The 22,923-nt window shown below is 42.6% G+C and overlaps 1 protein-coding gene across 7 annotated transcripts in view; it reads right to left on the bottom strand.

Annotated features, from left to right (window-relative positions):
* Nucleotides 1-22,923, bottom strand: part of ncor2 (nuclear receptor corepressor 2) — a 109,922-nt gene that overhangs the window by 40,133 nt on the left and 46,866 nt on the right. For all 7 annotated transcript variants that reach the window (XM_079638496.1, XM_079638494.1, XM_079638495.1 and 4 more), the window contains exons 5-7: nucleotides 8,027-8,215; nucleotides 4,504-4,617; nucleotides 790-846 (exon numbers count right to left, since the gene is read on the bottom strand). In XM_079638496.1, coding sequence (XP_079494622.1) covers nucleotides 790-846; nucleotides 4,504-4,617; nucleotides 8,027-8,215 — 360 coding nt within the window. The remainder of the gene's footprint in view (nucleotides 1-789; nucleotides 847-4,503; nucleotides 4,618-8,026; nucleotides 8,216-22,923) is intronic.

Consider the following 22,923-nt stretch of genomic DNA (forward strand, 5'->3'; position numbering starts at 1 on the left):
AAGAAGATTGTCCTCTCCAACACCACATCTAAAACCTTCTGCTATCATCATCATCATGCACTCGTTTGAGAGGTCAAGTGAAGGATTTTGGATGTGAAAGAAAATGGATGTGTGGCAGTAAGTCTCTTCTCTGTCACAGAAGTCCTGAGCATTTGATCAAATGGGCGGCACTAGAAAGGCTGCTCTATCATCTCTATTATCAAGACATTGGAGGTCACTTCCTGTTTGGGTTCTAATGTAATGGATGATGAGTGGAGTTGTGCCAAACGCTTCTGCACGAGGTCAACAGCCATGTTGTTAACAAATAGGCAGCAGTATATGTAGTCACACAGACTCGCAGGCTGAAGGAGTTCATATTTCAATTCACACTGTGGAGGTCATGTTACAGCAGTCGGTTTTCATACACCTCAAATGTGAAGCTCACGTGCATTTTTTTTATGATTTTTTATGATTTGAGAAATCAGCTCATTAATTTTAGAAAAACGTGTTAAATATTAAAATATTGCGATAATTTTTATGTATGTTGTCACAGAACATGATGGCAAACTGAAGACCCTGTCAATGTCAACTCTGACATAACTGGCTAATGTGACACATGACCCCATCTCTCTTTGCAAAGTACACTGTGCAAGTACACGAGCTGAGCTGATACTGCTATAAACTAATATATTGGGATCAGCTGACACCTTAAGTTATTTTTAATAGAGAAGATTGCTGGGGAAAAATATAGGGATTTATATAGGGATGATATGTGAAAAAAAGGAAGTAAAGAGATAAATGTGGACTCACCAGCTCTACTCGGGGTCCGAGTCCCTCCAGGATCCGGTGAGCCTCCTCTGCTTTTTTCTGTTCAAAAAACACACAAGGCGCACATGTCAGCAGCACATCACCACAGCAACACACCTTACACTCTCTCTAGCGCACACACATAAACAAGCAAGTGTATAAGGGATGTACTATTAATAGAGCTCTCAACAGAATACTCGCTGCCCTCTGCCATCTACCTCTCTCCCCTCTCTTTATGGGGGGGAAGATGGCTGGGGAGGTAATCCAATTAGATGCAATAAAGAAAGAAGAATCTATTACATTCTGTGCTGTCCTGCTCAAATACAGAGAAAAAGCAAGAAAAAAAAAAAAGGAGACCTAATAGGGATATGGTGACAAAAGCAGCAGATTGCTGGCAGTTTTGTGTGGCTTGTGTGTCTCTTCCACACAAACATACAAACCGAAAGCCCTAAAAGTACATTATCTTTCTCTCGCGCAAACAAAACTGAAAACTTTTAAGAATAATCACACACAGGTACTAATGCACCCTCTAAAAATAATAGGGTGCTTTTATTCCATTACTGAGATTGGATAAATAGGGCACTTTCTACTATCCATTGACGCTTACTTCATTTACCTAGTCTATGCAATATATTCTTGTTTATGACCTTACTAAGAGCAACTCACACTCTGATAAAAAAATTCCATTCAGCAGATCTGATCACCAGATAAAATGCTCATATTTAAAATAGTCAATCTCCTTCACAAAATAAGTAAACAATCAGCCTGTCATCATTTTAAAGGGGACGCAAGATGGAAAACAGGCTTTCCCTTGCTTTCACAATTACTAGGGACACTCCTTATAAAAACTAGAGTAATTCAAATATCACTGATTATGACATCAACCATGAGCACATACAATTATGACCGCCTACATTTACATAACTATTAAGAATACAGCAACTTCAGCTGCCCTGACATACGAACCACTCATTTAATATACTGAAAGTAGGGCTGCAAACAGCAGCTGCACTGATAACTGATCATTCTATTAATTATTTCTTCAATTTATCTAAATAGCAGATAGTAGATTTAAGTTACATAGTAGATTTAAATAGTAAAATAGTATATTTAAGTAACAAAATGTAATTAAAATTATTAAATAATATTACTATTAATTATTCATAATACTACATTAAGATATAAAGTGAACCATAGGTACATATTATTCTAAAAACTGATTAAATAAATAAAAAACATATATTTATACAAATAATAATTCAATTTATTTTCATATGTAGGTGCAAATTTAAAATGACAAAGTTTAATTGAAATAATTAAATTATGATATAGCAATACTCAAAAAATATCTGTCTTCATTTGGTTGACATATGCATGCATGCTTGCTTTATGAAGTATTTGTATTTTAATGAATACTAGTTTACTGTTAGAGCAAACTTTTCATTGATTTGCCCAATGCAAATAGGTTAGATAATCATAACAAGTTATTTACATAGAGGTGTGTTAAAGGTACTGTAGCCAAATGAGCTTTTTTATTTCCCAGGGAGAAAGGATACAAAACCTGTTTTCCTGCTGGAATCTTGTCCAACATTATCAGTGCACTTCAAAGGAAAACAACAAACCGGTACTGTAGAACATGGCACCTTTAATAAGACAATTTCCTCTCCCACTGTGAATCGGCGTGATAATGGCAGCTCAACAAAACTAGCTTCTGTATTCTATCTCATGGATTTCAGAGAGCATCGAGTGCTTCCTGGAAGAGAGCAGGAAAGAGTGAGCTCTCTTCAGCAGTATCGCAGCATGAGAGACCTTAATGGATTAAGAGATGGAGGGTGTGATTAAAAGATCACAGCAGGACAGAAGCCAGAACCACCTGACAGAGGAAACGAAAGTACAGACCTGGATACACTTGAGGCAGAGAACAGTAAAAGGCAGATTCAATTATGATGGAGATACATGAAGCTTTCAGCAGGGTGTGCAGAAATGTTGTGCCAAAAATGACCTCCAAGGCGCATTCAAAAAGATAGCCAGTAATCGGATCACTCAAACCTCAGGAGGTGGTTTGAGACGCAGACGAGGTGCAACAACCAGAGAAGATATAAAATAAAATAAACAATCACCACACTCACAAATAAAATGTGCTACATAGTGGACTCTCAGATGGCCCAAATACTAAATAACTGTCATGTTTTTTGTGCCTTTATAATCATATGTTAACAGATTATCACAGCCAAAACTCCATTACTAACATATCTGTTAGTAACAAAGTTAATAACAAAGTACTTGAAGTCAATTTCTCAAAAAAAATAAGATGCAAATAAATGTTATATATTATATATAAGCCCTACCCCCGGTTTGAGACTCTCTTCTTTAATCCTCTAGTCTCTCCCCACTAGAGGGACCACTAGCACCACAGACACATTGCATACTGTGAGACTTTCCACAACTGCATCCTAATTTACATAGAATCCATTGTATATAATATGCAAGCTTAAGAGTAGTGCACCCCAAATCATAGTGCCTCAAAGTATTTAAAAGGAGCCTAGATGGAATGCTATTTCCATTTGGATTTTCTGTAAAGGTTCCGTTTTGACTTAATTTACTGTAGAAAAGTACAGGCAAGGAATAATGTCAAAATTTCCAGCTAGAGCCTAATGCTTATATGCAGCAGAGTTGCAGTAGTCTGTCGCATTAATACACAAATGTATGACAAGGTAGTACATGCTAATTCTGGTGTACTGTCTGTATACAAATTAACAAGTATGTATTATGCTTTTAACAGCAAAGTAATGTTAGTATACGGTGTGAGAATTATGATTAGCCAATGGTTCTGTTTGAGAGAGTCTCTGGAGCTAGAGAAGTGGTGTGATTCAGCATAATGGACTGTCTCTGAGTCATATGGTGGTGGAGGGGCTGAGTTCACCACCAATTGACTGCAGCACCTCATTACACATTTAACAGCTCGTTTCTCTCATTAAGATCTGTCACAGCTGTTTGACTTACCTGTGTCTGACCAGAGATGATTTTCTCTGAACATCAACATTCATTTGTTTAAAATGTGTGTACTTGTCTAACACATACATTAGTATTATACAACACGTTAGTATTTTCACCCACCAATTTTTTAAGCCAGTTTTTTATATATTTAGCTATAGTTTGTCAATAGGAAATATCAGTTTACATTTCCAAACATTTATTGTGCCATTGTAATAATCCTGTGAGATTTCTGTATGCACAAGGAGTCTGACAACAGCCGGTAGGCTCCACACAGAGATCTGATCTCACCATCAACAAGTCTGTCTGTGATTACATGAAGAAACAGAAAATAATACAGACTAAATTCACAACTTTGGCTAAGTCTCCACAAGACGCTTGAAGAAACGCTTTACTGCTGTGAAGTGAGGAGGCTTTCAAAAATAATGTCATTAATAGATTTTATATCAATTAACTTAACTAAATCAAATCAATAGTTGGTGCGACCACCCTTTGCGTTTAAAACAGCTTTTGTCCAAGGTACACTTTTCGTTTTTCAGGTAGCTTTGTAGGTATTTTTCCATTTTTGGGGTGAAAATCCACCCCATATATATATATATATATATATATATATATATATATATATATATATATATATATATATATATATATATATATATATATATATATATACACACACAGTATACAAGATGCAGTATGTGCAGTGAGTGTTTTTGTTCTCACCCTGTTTTCATCATAGATGATCTGGACAAGGCTGCGGTGTTTGGCTTCACTGGGTGGAGGTGAGATGGTGCGCTCTGGCTCCTGGGGTTTCGCAGCCTCTTCCTCCAGTTGTTGCTAAAAGAAAATACAGAGCATGAAAGACCTTCCTAACAACGGCGACTGCCATAAATTGCCATAAAATAAATGACAAAGATTACAAAATAAAATAACTAGAGATGCACCGATACTACATGTTTCCGCCGATTCAGATACAATATTTGTCCGAGATACAACTATTTGAAAATCTGGAATCTGAGGGTGCAAAAAAATCTAAACATTGAGAAAATCTCCTTTAAAGTTGTCCATTTATGTTCGTGATTGTGCTGCATTCACTCACAAAAATAAATGTTTTATATATTTACTGTGAGGAAATTTACTAAATATCTTCATGGAACATGATCTTTACTTAATATCCTAATGATTTTTGGCATAAAAGAAAAATCTATAATTTTTACCCATACAATGTATTGTTGGCTATTGCCACAAATATACCCGTGCGACTTGTGACTGGTTTTATGATCCAGGGTCACATATTAGAGTTTACAATTAACAACAGAGGTATTATATTCAACTGCTATTTATTTTCAGATAATAATTACACACCAATAAAAAGTGAAATGTTTGTATACAACACAGATGCACAAAAGCAGTTTTCATAAGCACTTGTCTTCATGGGAAATGTATTCAAACATGCATATAGCCTATAGTTAACAGTAAATAATCTCCTCTCTGGTTTGGCATTTTTCCACGGTTGAAACAAGTGATTACATGAGACAGGTTTCGGTAAGTTGTACTGCATCTTTCAACATACCTTCATACATGGAATTCATGTATGTTTTTCAAGATATAACTTGTAATAATTAGGAAGAAAAGACTTGTGCTCTTGGCTGCCGCTTAAACTGAGGCACTACAGCGATCTGTCAAGTCACATTTAAGAGCGTCGAAACACCATTTATTGTTTGAATTTCATAATAAAATGGACATAATTTGAAAGATGAGACTATGTTTCGTATCAGAAGTAACAAAGCTCTTTGGAGCACTAACGCTTTAGCTAAGAGAGTCAGCGAGACACCATAATAGTCAAAGATTAATTATCAAAAAAATTCAGTTTCTACACAGATACACACACAAACACAAAGGCCCTGGCTGCAATGAAATCCTGAAATGGGCCTCATTGCAAACATAAGCCCAAACTCATATGGATCAGCTCTAGTGCAGGATCAAGACGATGTGTGTGCGCGCTGAGTTAAAGAAAATAAACGAGCCGTCCCGCCGAGCTCACAGACAGACAAACGCGGTAATCTGATATTCTCACTTCTCTCTTCCCTTCATCACTCCTCTGCTTTACGTTAAAGTTTACCGCACCATTTAATTGCCCCAGATGTTTTAATGCTTGGAGCAAACCTGAGGGGAGAGGAGAGAGATGGACGGGGTCCGTTACCTCACTGAAAAAAGATGCCAAATCTTTCAGAAAAAAACAGTATGGGGTTGTGGGGCAGATGAGGAGAGGTTCATTTTTCTTGGTAGCGTGACTGTACTTCTACAACCACTCGGGCTCAAAGCTGTTTCACTCCCTCTCCAATCCTCCATCGACCCCACAATGGACTAGCCCATGGAGCGCAGGTGGCTTCGATTAATTGAGCAGCAGTTTGGACACGGTCCAAAACCTCAAGTGAATGGGGGGGGGTCTGTTTTACAAGAAGACAAGGTCTGCTTATATATTTTCTGCAATGGCCCAGATTAAAAAAAAGAACTATCAGAGAATAGGTTCTAATGCAACCTTATAAAATAGTCTTATTATCAGGGGTGCACATAACTGGTACGCAGGTACGCATGCGCGACAAAAATCAGGAATGCGTAATGCCACTTGTGTTACTACGCGCCTTTGCGTACTTTAGGGGTAACTGTCGCCAAAATGCAACATAGGCAGTGTTAATTTAATTTTTTCACGTTTTAAATGACGACCACGTCAACGAATAAAAACTAGACGGAAATTAGGGAGGGACGATTGGGGAAGAGATCCAGTCAGAACTGATTTGCGTTTGGGGTAGATGCGCACATTTGAATTGTAACGTGCTGATCTACCCGGCGCACACGAGTTGGCATGCGCTTGATGCATGTCTCAAATCGTTAAAAAACGCCTGGGATAAAGAGAAGAGCAGACATGGATAGATCTGAATAAGAGAGACGACGCGAAAGAGAGCTTTATTCGGTATGCTTTTCTGTGCGAACACACACACACGCGCGCGCGACCCGAAGCGTGCAGTCCTGCACATACTTAGACAGCGCGCTGCGTGCAAGGACTGAATTGAGCTCTCTTTCGCATCTGAATGGACAAATACACACAACATTATGTCTAAATGTCAGTTTTGGAGAGCATTCACGTAAACACAGTCGGTTATGTCTTTACAGAACGTACAATTATCAGTGCAATTGGATCTGCATTCTGCACACTCGGTCTTAAAGTGACAGTGCGTAATAAACCTAATGCCTTCTGTACACTTAATATTGATCAAATAACAAAATAAAAAGAGAAAATTCACTGCTGTTTAATATCTTTAATAAGGATTAATTAGATTTAATTTATACAAATAAATATATCTGAACAATCAAATAATACTTTAAATAAATCTTTTCCAAAGGTGTTTTCTATCATTTTAGGTCGTTTTTTTTTTTCACGCTGATGTAAATTTAAGTGTTAGTTTTTTTAATTAGTTTGGTTTTAGTTAGTTATTTTATGCTATAAAAACGGGAATGTGACGTCATGATTGACAGCTGTGGCCACGCTATATTATGGGGCGAGTACCAAACACCATCTCCTGGTACTCACCTGAGTAACTCACTGAAAAAGTTATGTGCACCCCTGCTTATTATACATACATTTACTCGTGTGCAAATTAAAACATATAATAGTTGAATGTACTTGATGCAATTATTCCGCTGAAATAAGTGACCTAAAATTATACTGCTGCATTAATGTTTGAAGTAGACCACTGAGTAATGGCACTGCCAAGAATGAGAGAGAGAGAGAGAGCTTGAGAGGGAGAGAAAAAGGAAGGAAGGAGACCGAGAGGAAACAGAGGAAGTGTGTTTGTAGCCGTGTGGCCTGCTGAGGCAATAACCACACAATAATCACTACTCTGCTCCCCGCACACACACTCATCTACTACTGCTACCAGACTCAAAGCGTCCAGATTACATAACACTAACTCCACCGTGGATGAAAAGTATCTACTTGTGCTTATTACTGAGCTGTACTTAGAAATAAATCCTTGTCCTCTTCTAAATAAAAAGCTATGCAATGCTTTCCTGGTGCTTATTTTAGAAGGCCAACTTTTCCTGAAAAAAGGATTTTAGGATCCTTTATGCAAATAAATGGACAGAATGTGCTTGGCGGGGACATTTATTTGAGGGTTCATAGAGTTGCCATCTAAATTTCTCAACATATTTACAGCTTCAAGATAACTGGGGTGAAGAAGCTTACCTGTTTTTTACGCAGTTTGCATATCTGCTGTTCCACCATGGTGATCTCCCGGTCCACACGGTCCATGTTCTGGATTAGCTCCTCTTTGGAGAGGCGGGAGGGAACCAGGTCCAGGTCAGCCTCCATGGGCACCGGGCTCACAGGAGAGATAGGCTCAATCTTTCCAATAGAACTGCTGCTGCTGTGCTCCTGCATAAAAAAACATCATTGTACTCATTCAGAACTTGTAGATGCTTTGTGAGGTTTGTCAAAGCTGTGGGCTTAAATCACTTTTCCTCCGATTAACACGAATCAGGAAACTTAAAGATATTTACCCTTTCTAGTGGCAATAACTAGCTACAATCCCATCTAGGATGATTAATGTTAATTATGAATATATTAATTATCAAATAGACTGAAAAACAATCATTTCCATGCAGGTGCTAAAGTGTTCAGAGTGGTGGTTAACAAGCTGCTATTTGGTAGCAAAGGGTGTTCTGGTTGGTTTCTGTGCCTGACTAAATGGTTGCTAAAGTTTTTTTTTTTTTTTTTAAGTACACAAACATTGAAAGGTTTGGGGTTCTTAAGATTGTTTAATGTTTTTGAAAGAAGTCTGTTTGCTCAAAAAGGAAGTAATTAAGTTTTCAATTTTAATTTAATTTAAAATTGTATTTATTCCTGTAATGTCAAAGCTGAATTTTCAGCATCATTACTCCAAGGTTTCAGTCAAATTATCCTTCAGAAATCATTTTTACTAAACTAATTAGGTATCGAACCAAAAACAGGATGTGATGTCACGAGATGCGACCCTAAAAAGGATATTCTACCTGTTTTTGTGCAATGTAGGAATTTCAGAAGCTGTTTTGACTACTTTACACATTTTCTATGTCCTTTGCGAGTTAAAAATACCATTGTATGTACACACATACATTACGTGCATTTGAAACAAGTTACGTGTCAAGGTTTCATAAATAGGTTTGGGGATTTGAGCAAACCCCTAAGCATGAGCAACAGCAATAGTGATGCACGCCTTGGCAAGCACCACAAATTAATACAATTCACCACTTCAGGTTTTTTTTTTTTTACATTTTGGGTTCTTGGAGATAGATACAATGCACTCATTCTTCTCTAAAGAATGATGGTTGCAACACAAAACCGCTTGGAGACTGTTTAGCAGTAAAACTCTTATAATAAATTGGTGAATACACACAGCAGATCAGTGGTTGAGACTATTGGAAAATCAGCTAGTTTAAAGTGTGGTAAAGAGCTTCTGGGTTCATCCTCTCACATGAAGAGAATGTTATATAAGAGGAGTGATCGGGGAGGGCGCCTGCTGTTCTCTCTCTCATCACCCCTTAGAGATCACTCAGGCAGAGCAGCCCTCAAGGCAAATGCCTGGACTGTGGGACAGAATCACCAGACTAAAATACAACAACAAATAAATAACAATAACCACCAACAACATTTTTACTGGCATCTGGCTGACTGAAAGATTATTAACACCCCATGTGTTCTCTTACGTAGAGTTCTCTCGTACTGCGTCGAAAGAACGCTACGGGAAAGATATTTCTTTGTCGAGATTGAAGCCAAAAATTAATCCTTAATTTTGTAATATTGTAAAACGCTTTTCTGAAGCATACAACCTAGGCGGAGCAATACAGCTCACCCATTGGCTGCTCTGCCAGAAAAGCACAGCCTATGCGAGGCCAGGACGCTGACCAATGAGGACGCTTCGCGCCCTTCTGCGTCACCTCCCGCCCAAACAGGCGTGGCCTAGGCCTATAAATACGAGCATAGCTGTCTAACACGCCGATTTTCTTAAATTCAACGAAGCTGCACGCATCGCTGGATTGATTCGAGCCACCACAGCCGTCTGGATACAAGCACCTCAGCAGGACGAGCCCTTACCTGAAGCCGCTGGTCTTCGCCGCCTTCAGCCGCCGTTCCCTGCTGCGCTTCTCCGGCGTGGATATATCCTTTCAGTTTTGTGTGTGTTTTGTGTGTGTGTTCGCCTACCGCGTCACACGCTTTTTCCTCACAAAAGAGCACGAGCGTCTTTATAAAGATGTCTCGCTTTTCCTGCGGCTCCTGCCGAGCCGCGCTCATCGACGGGGACCACCACGAGTTATGTGTTTCCTGCTTGGGCGAGGAACATGCAGCTATCGCTCTCGGTGATGGCGGCTGCCATCACTGCGACATGATGCCAATCGCGACTCTGCGGACTCGCCTTGCATCTTTCGCCGAAGCTGCTCAACCGCCCCCTGTAGCGCCGCGCCGTAAAAAGCGCCGTGCTCAGCGGGTCCCGGAACCTCCCTCCACGAGGAGCTCGCCGCCGCCGCCGCTAGCTCCTCTCAACGTCTCGCTCGAGTCGCTCACCGACGGACAACAGCCGCAGCACGCCGCTTTGTCCGTTATGGATGACGACCAGCAAGCTGTATCAGAGGGAGATGATGATTGCTGTTCGCTTCTCGCTTCGGAGAGCGAGGGTTGGGCGAGCTCTGTGGACCTCCCCTCCCCCGCTGTTCGAGAGCGCAGAGGAGGGAAGATCAGCATCGAGGCGGAACTGATGCGTCTGCTCACACAGGCCGTGTCGAGCCTCGGCCTCGATTGGTCGACGCCCGAACAACCTGCACTCAACCGGCTGGATGGACGCTTCCTCTCTGGAGACCGCGCTGCGCCCCCCTCCAGACACGCACCGTTTCTTCCTGAGCTTCACGAAGAGGTAGCGAAATCATGGAAGGCGCCATTTTCAGCCAGAGTACGTACTTCTGCCTCGCCAGCATTCTCCGTAGTGGACGGTGCTCGAGACAGAGGCTACCACGCTCTCCCTCCGGTCGAGGAGGCGGTAGCGACTCACCTTTGCCCACCCTCTGCGGGACGGCGGGCTAAGGGAGTCCTACCATCCAAAGCTTGCCGCACGTCTTCAGCTCTGAACGGTCGCGTGTATTCCGCCGCCGGACAAGCTGCATCGGCGCTGCACACCATGGCGGTGCTTCAAATCCACCAGGCCAACCTCCTCTGCAAGCTAGACGAGGAAGGCCCGGGCGCGATCAGTGTTCCGGACTTGCGTAGCGCCACAGACCTAGCTCTTCGCGCTACAAAGTCCGCCGCACACGCCATCGGCAGGATTATGGCCACAGCTACTGTTTCTGAGAGACATTTATGGCTGACTCTCTCTGAGATGGCGGAATCCGAGCGCTCTGCGTTTCTCGACGCCCCCATTTCACCGGCTGGCCTCTTCGGATCCTCCGTGAAGGACTTCGCGGACCGATTCGCCGAGGTACAGAAAACTTCGCAGGCCATGAGACATTTCCTGCCAAAGCGCTCCAGTTCCGCAACAGGCCGCCCTAAACAGCCGCCTGCCCGAACTCAGCAGCGCCCCGCGCCCGCCGCGCCGGCCCAGCAGCAACAGGCCCGAGAGAGACCACGGTCTCGCTCCGCCGGACGCCGCCCGCCACCGCGTGGTCCTCGGCCCAAGATCTCAATCAAGCCCGAGGCCTCGGCGCCATCCTAGCCCTGCTAGGAAAAAGACGGTGTTCGGGTCCCGCTGCGGCCGGACTTCCACCAAAGATTCCCGCTTGTACAGCCCTAAGTTCCGTGTTTGTACCAGTGTACTCAGCAGCCAACAAACCGGCCGTAAAGCCCGTTTGCCTGCACACAAACGCCGTTTTCACGGCGACCCAGATAAATCTAAAAAAGAGTTTAATTTCTGGTGTTCCGGCCAAGGCCGATGGTGTAATGTGTGTAACTGCAATGCCCACCCAGTGCCCATTCATTCACACAAGCACAGCCCCGTTCAACACAGGGTTTGCACACATAAAATCGGCTCACACCGATTGTGCTTTACGTGTAGTGAGCGTGCCCACTGTCCAGTGCCCACAACCACTACACACTGCACGTTCCGCGGTTTCTGTAAAAACGAAACTAACGAACGGTCAGTCAGTACACAAACACAGTGTCCCCGGTGTTATAAATGTGCCCGCCACCAAGCGCCCACGTTTATTCACAAACATAACGAGCCCCGTAGGGCTCGCCCCGCGTGCTCTCTCTCAACTCAGAGAGTCGAGCGCGCGCGGGACGCATACTGTGTTAAACATGTCCCCCGCCTCAGACGCCACGGCGTCCATGTCACAGCACATGGTTGCTCTCGTGTCGCCGCCATTTCGCGACCAGAGCCCAGATTACATTCAACCCCTAGTCACACGTGCAGATGCATGGGAAGGACTACCCGGGGTTTCAGAATGGGTGCTAGAGACTATAAAAAGAGGCTATTCGCTACAGTTTTATCGACGCCCTCCCCGTTTCACGGGAAAAGTCGAAACCACGGTAAAAACAGAAGTAGCACATCTACTTCGAGCCGAAATAGCGAAGCTATTGAGCAAAGGGGCCATAGAGCCTTTATCTCAAGCTCAGAGCGAAGGGGGCCTGTACAGCAGATATTTCCTGGTACCGAAGAAAGACGGGGGTCTCAGACCCATTTTAGATCTAAGGCGTCTGAACAAAACGCTTGCAAAGCGGAAGTTCAGAATGCTCACGACCAGAGGTATCCTCGCGCAAATTCGCCGAGAAGACTGGTTTATGGCAATAGATCTGAAAGACGCGTATTTTCACATACAAATTGCGTCACGTCACAGGCGATTTTTGAGATTCGCCTTCGAGGGCCGGGCATATCAGTACACAGTCCTGCCATTCGGCCTATCCCTAGCACCTCGTACATTTACAGTGTGCATGGACGCGGCGCTGGCACCCCTGAGACTCCGGGGCGTTCGAATTCTGAACTATTTGGACGATTGGCTAATTCTGGCTCAATCGCCGTCAGAACTCGCTCACCACAAGACACTAATACTCGATCACCTCGAGTGCTTAGGTCTGAGGGTCAATTGGGAGAAAAGTTCACTGTTTCCCAGTCAAAGGATCTCCTTTTTAGGACTGGATCTGAACTCACTGTCTATGACAGCACAGCTGTCATCACAGCGCAGGCGAAATACCCTGCAAATGGCGAAATCCTTCCTCAGCGGCCACATAGTGCCACTCAGGAGATTTCAGAAAATGCTGGGCCTCATGGCCTCAGCCTCAACAGTGCTGCAGTTGGGCCTGCTGCGCATGCGCCCACTACAGTTCTGGTTGAGAGCGCGCGTACCGCGCCGAGCATGGCTACACGGTCGCTATCGCCTCAAGGTCACTCAGGAATGCATTTCAGCCCTGACACCATGGAGAGCGTCAGACTGGTACCGGTCAGGTGTAAGCCTGGGGACTTCCTCGAGCCTGAAGGTGGTGTCCACGGACGCGTCCACCTCAGGCTGGGGAGCACTGCTCGACGGCAGTCCGCTCTTTGGCCAGTGGTCAGAGCGAGCCAAACTACCGCACATAAACTGCCTGGAAATGATGGCAGTGGACTTTGCGCTGAGGCGCTTCTGTCCCCGGATAAAAGGACACCACGTCCTGGTCCGCTCGGACAACATGTCGGTAGTAGCCTACATAAACCGCCAGGGTGGCGTGAGATCCCGGAACCTATTCAGGTTAGCGGAACGCATACTGGTGTGGGCCCAGCACAACCTGCGCTCGTTAAGAGCAATGCACGTGCCAGGCCACTTGAACGTAGGCCCGGACAGACTCTCACGGAACAACGTTCCCACTGGAGAGTGGTCCCTACACACACAGACAGTGCGTCTGCTGTGGAAAACGTTCGGCAGAGCGGAAATAGACCTGTTTGCAAACCAGGAAAACGCTCATTGCCCAGAATTCTTTTCGAAGAGCACGAACGCGCTGGCCAGAGTCTGGCCCCGCCGCCCGCTCTATGCTTTTCCTCCTGTCTCACTCCTGCCTCAAGTGCTGGAGCGTATCAGGGAGAGCGGATGCTCAGTACTGCTAGTTGCTCCATTCTGGACGAATCAGACCTGGTTCCCAGCTTTGATGCGACTGAAAAGTACTGCCCCGTGGCCGATACCAGTGAGGAGAGACCTCCTCTCACAGGCCAAGGGCTCGATTTTGCATCCTCACCCCGAGCTTTGGTCCCTACACGTATGGGCCATAAACGGGTACCCGCTAACCTCACAAGAGGAGTGTTAGACACGATCGAACAAGCTAGGGCTCCGTCTACTAGACGGCTCTACGCTTCCAAATGGTCGGTGTTCTCTGGATGGTGTTCAGATCAAGGTCTGTCACCACTTCAGTGTGGAGAACCGGAGATTCTCTCCTTCTTGCAAGAGCTATTGGATAAGGGAAGAACCCCATCCACGCTCAAAGTCTATGTGGCTGCCATATCAGCGTTCGTTAATCCAACGCTTGGCCGTTCACTAGGCAGGAACGACCTGGTGGTCCGCTTCCTGAGAGGCGCCAGGAGGTTAAACCCTCCAAGGCCTCCTTCAGTCCCCGTGTGGGACCTTTCTACAGTGTTGAACGCTATGAAAGGGGCCCCTTTCGAGCCTATTCACTCAGTTGACATGAAACACCTGTCTCTCAAGACCGTGTTTCTTTTGGCTCTCGCTTCAGTGAAGCGTGTGGGAGACTTGCAAGCGCTCTCAGTGAGAGCTTCTTGTATGGAGTTCGGGCCAAACGACTCTATAGTCGTGTTGAAACCGAAGCATGGGTACGTGCCTAAGTCCCTCAACACACCGTTCAGGGCTCAGGTCATCTCCCTGTCGGCCCTGCCGGCCTCAGAGGACGGAAATAGCTCCCTTTGCCCGGTCAGGGCATTAAGAGCTTACGTGTCCCGCTCCGCTGTTTTTCGACAGACGGAGCAGCTCTTCGTTTCGTTCAGCGGGCGCTCCAAGGGACGAGCCGCAACGAAACAGAGTCTGTCTCGATGGGTAGTGGACGCCATTGCGCTAGCCTACGCATCTGGAGGCTTGGAATGCCCTTTGGGCATCAGAGCACATTCCACGAGAGGCATGGCCTCCTCATGGGCTTGGTATAGCGGAATCTCGTTACAAGATATCTGTATGGCGGCAGGCTGGGCCTCCCCGTCTACATTTATTAGGTTCTATAACCTAGAGGTTCCTGCGTTGCAGGCTAAACTGCTCTCGGTCTAGAAGACTATGTATAAGTGTTCCTGCCCCGCACTGCGGCCCAGGTCACTTCAATGGTAATATGTACAAGTGCTCCTGCCCCGCGCTGCGGCCCAGGTCACTTCAATGTCTAATATGTATAAGTGCTCCTGCCCCGCGCTGCGGCCCAGGTCACTTCAATGTTTTAAGCATCACTCACTGACAATGTGTCCCATGAGCATGCTATTACCCCTCATATATATCTATATTTACATATATATGCTATTATGCCTTGAGAGGCACTACTATAAGGGATGATGCTATTTTAGCCGCTCTCCTTATACTTCTTGGGGTAGGCGCTTGTATACCAGGGCGCGCGCGCCCTTAGGTGTCTGTGTCGATCCAAGAACACGCACGGCGGTTTGCATAGGGTTCCCGTAGCGTTCTTTCGACGCAGTACGAGAGAACTCTACGTAAGAGAACGTACTCGGTTACTAACGTAACCTCGGTTCTCTCTAGGAGAGGGAACGAGTACTGCGTCTCATGCCGTGCGTGTCCACGCTGCGTCGCTTCATTGACGAAAATCGGCGTGTTAGACAGCTATGCTCGTATTTATAGGCCTAGGCCACGCCTGTTTGGGCGGGAGGTGACGCAGAAGGGCGCGAAGCGTCCTCATTGGTCAGCGTCCTGGCCTCGCATAGGCTGTGCTTTTCTGGCAGAGCAGCCAATGGGTGAGCTGTATTGCTCCGCCTAGGTTGTATGCTTCAGAAAAGCGTTTTACAATATTACAAAATTAAGGATTAATTTTTGGCTTCAATCTCGACAAAGAAATATCTTTCCCGTAGCGTTCTTTCGACGCAGTACTCGTTCCCTCTCCTAGAGAGAACCGAGGTTACGTTAGTAACCGAGTACGTTTTAAGGCGAGACACTACAGGGGAATAGGGTAACATTTTTAACTAGCAGATATCACCATGAAAGTTTCCCAGTTGATTACCTACATTAAGATGAGAAAAAAATGTATTACAAGTTTTCTGTAATTTAATGTTTAAATATGCAAATTAGGCAATATCCAATTAAATATGCACTAATTTGCATTTTTAAAAAACCACGAAATTGAATAAAGCCAGGTTCAAAATAATTTTTTCATTGTGTTCACATATTAGATGAGAAAAAAAATTACAGAGGGATTTATGGATATCTACTTTTGTTATCCTGTAAATCAGAATATACTGTCAATAGCCTTAAAAATGGATTTTCGCCATGTTTTTTGGAATAAAATGTTATATAAATCAGGCTAGGAATACTAACACATTTACAAATCCCTCTGTAAATGTCTTCATAAAATAACTAGGTACAAGACTGGAAAGTTTGGTGTTTATATGTGCTACTGAAGCGGAGATTTCGGACTTGGAGTATGAGAGAAAAGTCCTTTACGGGCTTTAAAGATTTATCATCAGCCAATGAGATTGCGCATTCAGCCCTTTTACTTTCACAATTGGTTGCTGATAAAAAGGAAATGACCATATTTGGATCCGACAGCATTGTACAGGAGAGAGAGCGCTTTCTAACGGTGTATGTGATGACAGGGTGCAGGCAGCGATCGCGGAGCAGCGGGATGATTTAGAACGCCAACTATTGTTGAATTTATGAGAAATCTAGACGCAGACAGACAAAATGTAGTAAAATAAAGACCTCAATAAATGTGTATTTCTGACTTTTTTTCACCACAAGTTTGAAAGACGACATGTATTGAAGACAAATATCCCAAAATCGATCAGTGAAAAAAACCACAATGTTTTTGCAATGAAAGCATTGTGTCTCGCCTTAAAATAAGAAAATAAAAAAGATTTATTTAAACAAAGGAAAAAATAAATAAATATATACAATTATTTATGAGAATATAGACAATGCAAATGCCATGTTCCATAATTAAACCCCTCAACATTAAAACATGTGGCTAAAATATCCAATTCCAGGATGTCCATGGAAAGAGAAAGACAAAGTCCAAGGACCAAGGACACCCTGAGAGCCTTGCTAATGTTCAAAACATTCCTAGGGGCATTCCAAACTTCAGGCGGGATTTAACACTTAAAAGAGGATTTGACAGAGTCACTTTAGGACTCAAAGCTGTATACACACAAACACACACACTCTCTCTCTCCCTCACACATACACACAGTGTTGAACATGAGAAATGAGAGAAAAGAGAAATGAGTCCATTAGAATTAAAACACCAAGCTGCTTTATATAAACAAACCTGAGTGCTAAGAAATGGATATGCAATGCAATAACCTTTACACAAACAGGTACAAGTGCCAACACACACACACACACACACACACACACACACTTGTACATCTATCTTTGTGAGGACATTCATCGATTTAATTGATTAGATGGTCTTTTTGATTATGCAATTAAATCATTAAAATGGAATGACAAAATTTTAATCGGAAAACCTGTAATTTTGAAAAATAATAATAATTAGGGCTGCATCTAACGATTATTTTTGTTGTCGATTAATCTATCGATTATTTCTTCGATTAGTCGACTAATCTAACGATTATTTTCCCGGTTAATCTAATGCATATTTTTGGGATTAGCTGATTTATCCATTGGCAAACTTTCCAATAAAAACTTCTACATTAGTATTTCAAACTTTTATTAATTAATTTTCTGAAAAATACTTTGAAATTTCCCAGTATAAAAAATTAAGTTATGCTAAAGAATGCTAACAATATATCAGCTGTATTTTGAAGAGGGTAGTGCATCTGTATATTATTTTAACATGAAATTATGAATGATGACAACATAAATGTTGTATTTCAGAAAGGATAATGAAATATGCGAACAGGAAGCATTTTAAACTTTATTTTTAACTAATGGTACTGTTTCATAAAATGTAAGATACATACAGTCACAGGCCGATTTAAGAAATGTGTTTACTATAGCTCTGTAATTAATTACCGTAGTGGGAGTATGATTTACTCAATTAACTTGTCCGAAAATGCACTTGTGTTTTTTTGCAAAAAGGTTCACATACACTAGATTACAGCCTAGGCTACTGTTAATATGTAAATATAACGTTATTGTTTGTTTTTAAAGTCTACATTAGAGACATGCGCGGGACGGATTTCTCCCTTAATAATTCCTTAAAAGCGGACATCTCTGTTATTATCAAAAACTGACTGCACAATGAATCTTTCATAATATCGATTTGCCAGTATGCAGAATTCAGCACTGAACAAAAAGTCAATTTTGAGCGGTGAGGAGATTCCATCTTAAATGCTTCTGATTGGCCATTGCGTTCAAGAAATCAACACATATGTCTGTGATTGGCTACATTGTTAAACGCTGCAAACAGGTTATAAATAGATAGACTCTGGCCTGTAAATAGTTTCTATTATGTTTTAGTTCTTCTTGTTGCTTTTGTGCAACCGATGAATGACAATTTATTTGTTTTGAGATGTTCAATTTATAGATTTCTATTTTGTGGGAGTCGGACCCGCGAATCGTTTTATTCTCCCGCAACCAGCACACACACACACACACACGAGTGCATTACCGCCCGCGCCCGCACTCGGCCATCAGATCCCGTGCCGCACTCTGTTGTGTTGGGTCCCGCGGGAGTGCATGTCTCTAGTCTACATGTGCATACACAACTTTTAAAAACGGGCAATTTAAATGCACTGAAGGCTTCGTTGACAGATTTAAGTTGAAGTTATAAATGAAAGTCGTTTTGAGTTCGCAGAGTCACAGGATATCCTTTTAAGATGCTCGTTCATAGCAGATGTGCTGCCATGGTAACGTTATGACATTTCCGCTTTGCATAGTGAACAAAGCACCTTTCTGTTCGGCTGTAGTTTAAAGTATTCCCATACTTTGGATGATCGTGATTGTCATTTTCACCATGAGCTGGAGCAGAAGCCGCCATTACTCGATATTAAACGTAAATAATGAATGTGACGCGTCGACGCATTTCATGCGTGTCGACGTATTTTCATAGTCGACGTAATCGATGACGTCGACGCGGCCCTAATAATAATAATTTCATACGCCCTAAGGTGACCTATTTGAACATTCCTTCAAAAACAGAAAAAATAATAATTACCGACTCCAACGTTTTGAACGGTAGTGTATATTCAAATAACTCATTTTCAAAATACAAGTCTTTTTCTTATACAAATTTATCTCAGACCTCAAGAAAAAAAAATCTCTCAGATCACGATATGACACTTGCTGAACTAATATCAAAGGCAGTGCTATTTTGACAGTGATTATGGGATGACTGGACAGTGTGTTGTGGTGACATTTCAGCTCTCAGCTCCCATGACAACAACTGTGGCAAAACAACCAACCACAGTGGACATACCAGTACATGTATGTGTGTATTCGCATTTCATTTCTGTTCCAGGGACATTTCATGCAATGATTCACGTTACGGATATGAATAATACCTCAAATCACATGGCTTGAAAATTAAAAAGCATTACTAGAGCAAACAGAACTAGGAATGACTACTAGTGACCAAGCAGTACAGCAACTGGCAACTGGCAGTATGAATGTGCTTTTAGTGATAAGATTTTTGCAAGGCCGACGGTTAGGGCTGGGTATTGTTCAAACATTTCCGATTTCGATACCTTGACTTCGATTCCGGTTCCTGAATTATCTTTTTTTTATATATACAAATTTTATGAAATCTGTTTTAAGAAGATTACATTACATAAATAAAAAATAAAAGTAAAAAAAATTCAGTTTGTTGACTTTTTTTACAGAGTCAATGACTCATATAGGCCACTGGGGGAGGAATATCTCAAACGCACGCATAAAGTTGGCGTTGCTGGACGTGCCTATAGAGAGAAATGTACCTTTCATTTGGATTACATAATAAGAAAGAATTCGTTTTCGATTCGAATTGATTCGTTTAAAAGTAGACAAGGCAAGTAGCCTATAGGCAGAGTTTCTGTTAATTTGTGACACGCTCCAGTTCTTCTTGCAGTTGAAGACGGAGCAACTTTCTGCTCTTAAGTTTATTCCATGCGCTGTCCAGTGCTTCATCAAATTTGTTGTGTTGCCGATCTTGGCAGCAATTATCTGATCAAATACTCAAATATTGAATCGTGCGCTGTTGGCATCGAGTCTGGTGAAATGTAGCCACACTTTTGATCTTTTACATCTATGGGACATAACTGGCGTAAATTAGTGGCTGCATCCGAAAACGTAGGCAACTGATTTCGGAAAGACTTCTGAGGCAGTGTTACGGTTTAATTATCTACAGCAAAATAAAGCGAGCTTTGGTGAAAACTAAGTGAATATTTAAATGACAACAATAGTGATTTCTCGCTAGAAATGAGTCAAATGACATAAGTGGAAAATATTGATCAAAAATTTACATTTACATACAAACTGATGACCAGCCACAAATTTCAGACACCATCTGTATTTTTCTAGCTCAACTGTCACAGCATGGAAAGCCCAGGATTGTGGGATATCAAAGGCAGCCAAGGATACATCTATACTGCCTTCAAAAATCGATCAGATGAAGGCATCTCAGGAGACAGGAAGTGAAACTAACATTGCATTCGGACGTTTCTTGATGCCTTTCAACCTTGGAATGCGTCCCCCGAAGGCAGCATTTATCAGTTATCGGACGCAACCAGTGTTTTTCTTGATTCCTCGCCACAGCCAATCATGCATGCTTATTGGCTCACTGACCTTGACGAGATTAACACCTTAGGTATCTAAATTTGGTTCCTAACGACAAGAGATTTTTTGATACTCGATGGTACCGAAGCAATTTGGTTGGTGCCTAAAAAGTATCGAACTCGATACCCAGCCCTACCGACGGTACAACAATATAAAATCCCATAGATTTTCACTGGTTTTAAACCATATCTAAAGACTTAGACTGAGCCCTTGGCTTGGCCCAGTAAACAACTACCGATCAACCACCTAGAACAACCTAGGATCGTGTGAATTTGTCCGTTGAAGCGCAAGATTCTCTTTCTCTCTCATGTCTTCTTGCTTAATTTGACAAGGTGTGAAAACGCATGCAATAAACTTTTGTGACCATGCAGCACTAGCCCGACCAGGACAGTTCCTTCTACTGTCCGGAACGTCTTTCATGCTGAAAAGCGCACAGGCATCCGCCATGTTAAGCGCTGAAAGAATGAAAAGGTCGGGTAAGGATAAGGATAACGATATCATATTAAATGTGTGGGGAAAAATTGAGAATCAATATCGAATCGACCACATTTTAAGAATCAAAAATGTTTTTGCCCAGCCCTAATCCCAGCACAGATCAGCATTAGTCACTCTAAAGAGACGTGAAGAACATGTAAAATCCAGTTCTGAGCTCAGACTCAATAACACGTTTATGAATGATGGGCTGTCAGGGTAACACGAGTCATCTGACACCTTGAGCTGTAACAAGCCATTAGACACAGATGTGCTGGTTCACACCTGTCAGTGTGTTGCAGGTATGCTGCAAATGGCATACACAGCCCACAATAGTGTATGTGAGAGACTCTTCCCCACCCTGAGCTTTCAGTTCCACTCGCTCAGTTTCATGAGTGTCATCGAGTATGACAGCTCTTACATAAAGAGAGGGAGAGATCTCCTCTGTCCACTTTGACTTGAGTGTCCTTTCAAAAGTCCCACACTGCCTGTCTCTCACCCAAACATGCTCAAATCCTCATGTAAATATCCTCAATCGCTCATCCGTCACATCTAGGTCAGCTCCATTACTAATTAATTACTGTTGCACAATGGTTTCCACCTACACACACACACACACACAGTTCTGCCTGCAAGCCTCATATTGTCATAGCTGCTAAAAATACACAAAAGCTTTAGGGGGAAGTCATAACAACTCAGCACAACAACTCTGGATTGAGAGCGTGATCACCCTGACCTTAGAGCACAACTAACGCAGGCTTGCTCTAAGGGTGTAATCATTCTGCCCTTTACATCACGCCACAAGCAGGAGGTGTGATCACAGTGACCTTAATCCTGCTGCATACACACAAACTCAGATGCACAATAAAGGGTAGGGCTGTGCGAATAATGTAATTGATTTTCGATGTAGATTTTGGCTTCCAACGATTATGAAAACAAGATAATCAAGGTAAAATGATTATTGTTCTGATGTCACATTGCGGGTTGTTTCGTTCCTCCCCTAAGCCAAACTTAGTGAGTGTTGTAAAATGCAGTCTACTGTTGCTAAACTGCGGGACGTGCCTGATATTAAACACTGTAATTAAAAGAGCATTAAGCCACGAAAGAGATGCTGTTCCCTTAGGCGGCTTTCTGTGCACTAGGTCCGAGATGGAGCGGAATGCTCATAGGCAAAGTACACTGCGGTCAAATAGCCTACACACAAAAATGTTAAAATGCCATTTTGGTAAGCATCCTTTTCGTAACAGGGCTCCAGACTAACTTTTTTTTACTAGGATCGCTGTAGCCCCTGACTGAAAATTTTAGGAGCACAAGCAGAAAATTTAGGGGCACACCTTAAATCAGCTTGCAATGCAATTATTCAAATTCCCCCCAAAATAACTGTATACTGACAAATTCTTTAATAATAAATAGACTTAACGTACAGATATTACAATGTGCAGTTTTAAGTTCACAGGGCTCCAGACTAATATTTGAGGGCAGCAGCACCGGAGCCACTGAGTTCAACAAAAAAAAAATATCTGGTAGCACTGGGGCTGACAATAAAGCACTAAGCTTAATTTAGGGTGTAGATGAAATTAACTTTAATTATTATCATTCAATCAAACAGGTAAAAAATTGTTTTTAGACCTAAATCTATGGTGATTTGTGGACTGAAAGCTTTCTATAAGTGTTTCTCCTGGTTTCCACGTCAGTGCTGTTCGATCTGATATCTATGGTTTATAACAGAACTCTGCGCTGAATCGGAATGTTTCT

Source organism: Phoxinus phoxinus, assembly GCF_949152265.1.
Source record: "Phoxinus phoxinus genome assembly, chromosome: 15".
Lineage (NCBI taxonomy): Eukaryota > Metazoa > Chordata > Actinopteri > Cypriniformes > Leuciscidae > Phoxinus > Phoxinus phoxinus.